At 35.0% G+C, this 779-nt stretch overlaps 1 protein-coding gene across 3 annotated transcripts in view; it reads left to right on the plus strand.

The window, feature by feature from the left end:
* The window catches only part of A2M (alpha-2-macroglobulin), a 52,063-nt gene extending 51,610 nt beyond the window's left edge, over positions 1–453 (plus strand). The window contains exon 36 of one of the 3 annotated variants that reach the window (XM_012809337.2): positions 346–453. In XM_012809337.2, coding sequence (XP_012664791.1) covers positions 346–362 — 17 coding nt within the window. In that variant the 3' untranslated portion in view covers positions 363–453. Of the gene's footprint in view, positions 1–38; positions 133–345 lie in introns of those variants that run through there. The other 2 variants (XM_023517085.1, XM_012809335.2) reach the window with 2 other exon arrangements.
* The last annotated feature ends 326 nt before the right edge of the window (positions 454–779 follow it).

Here is a 779-nt window from a genome sequence, read left to right on the forward strand (position 1 = left end):
TGAGGCTCCGTCTCAAAAAAAAAAAAAAAAAAAACACCATCAGAAGTCCTTTGGCTTATCCCTCAAATCTCCTTCATAAAATTGTGGCTAAATATTTTTCATAGACATCATGTTGTGCACACTGCATATTATTATAGGTTAACACATTTATTAGAAAGGGCCACTGACTCTGTCAAACTTCAGGCAGTTCACAGGATTGCATACTGGGAAATTATCTGCAATAGATTTCATTTTCCACTATGTGGTTTCCTTAGGCACTCTGTTACCCAGATGTAAGGGAAGGAGTATCCTCTGTTCCTGGAAACTGAAGTTCATCTTAATTTTCTTTTCTTTCCAATATCACAGATCAAGGAAATGCTTGAAGACCACATGGATGAAAGGTGTCTTGCTGGAGACAAATGTTTTGTTTGTTTTTATCTGCAAAAAAATGAATAAATCCTTTTTTCTGCTCAATCTCCACTGTTTCTTCATCCATTCAATAAACATTTCCCTGTATTCCCAATAGATTCCTGAGATACAAATCAATAGCAATCAAGGGCCAAAAGTCTTCTAAATATGAAAAAAGTTACAGTGATGTTGGTTTGAGTAGGCTTTGTGTAGGGGTTGCAGGAAAAAAAGAAGAAAGTATGGGATTATGTATCAGGAGAGTGTAAACTGTGTTTGGTTATGGCAATACCTTAAGAAAAAGCCCAAAGAGTGGATTTTTATGGAAAAAATAAAATACTGCTTTGACCGGAAAAGACTTTACACATTAAAAAGAAGTAATGAAATTCAAGGTT

The sequence above is a fragment of the Otolemur garnettii genome, unplaced genomic scaffold (assembly GCF_000181295.1).
Source record: "Otolemur garnettii isolate 467f Iridium unplaced genomic scaffold, OtoGar3 scaffold00104, whole genome shotgun sequence".
Taxonomy (NCBI): Eukaryota; Metazoa; Chordata; class Mammalia; order Primates; family Galagidae; genus Otolemur; species Otolemur garnettii.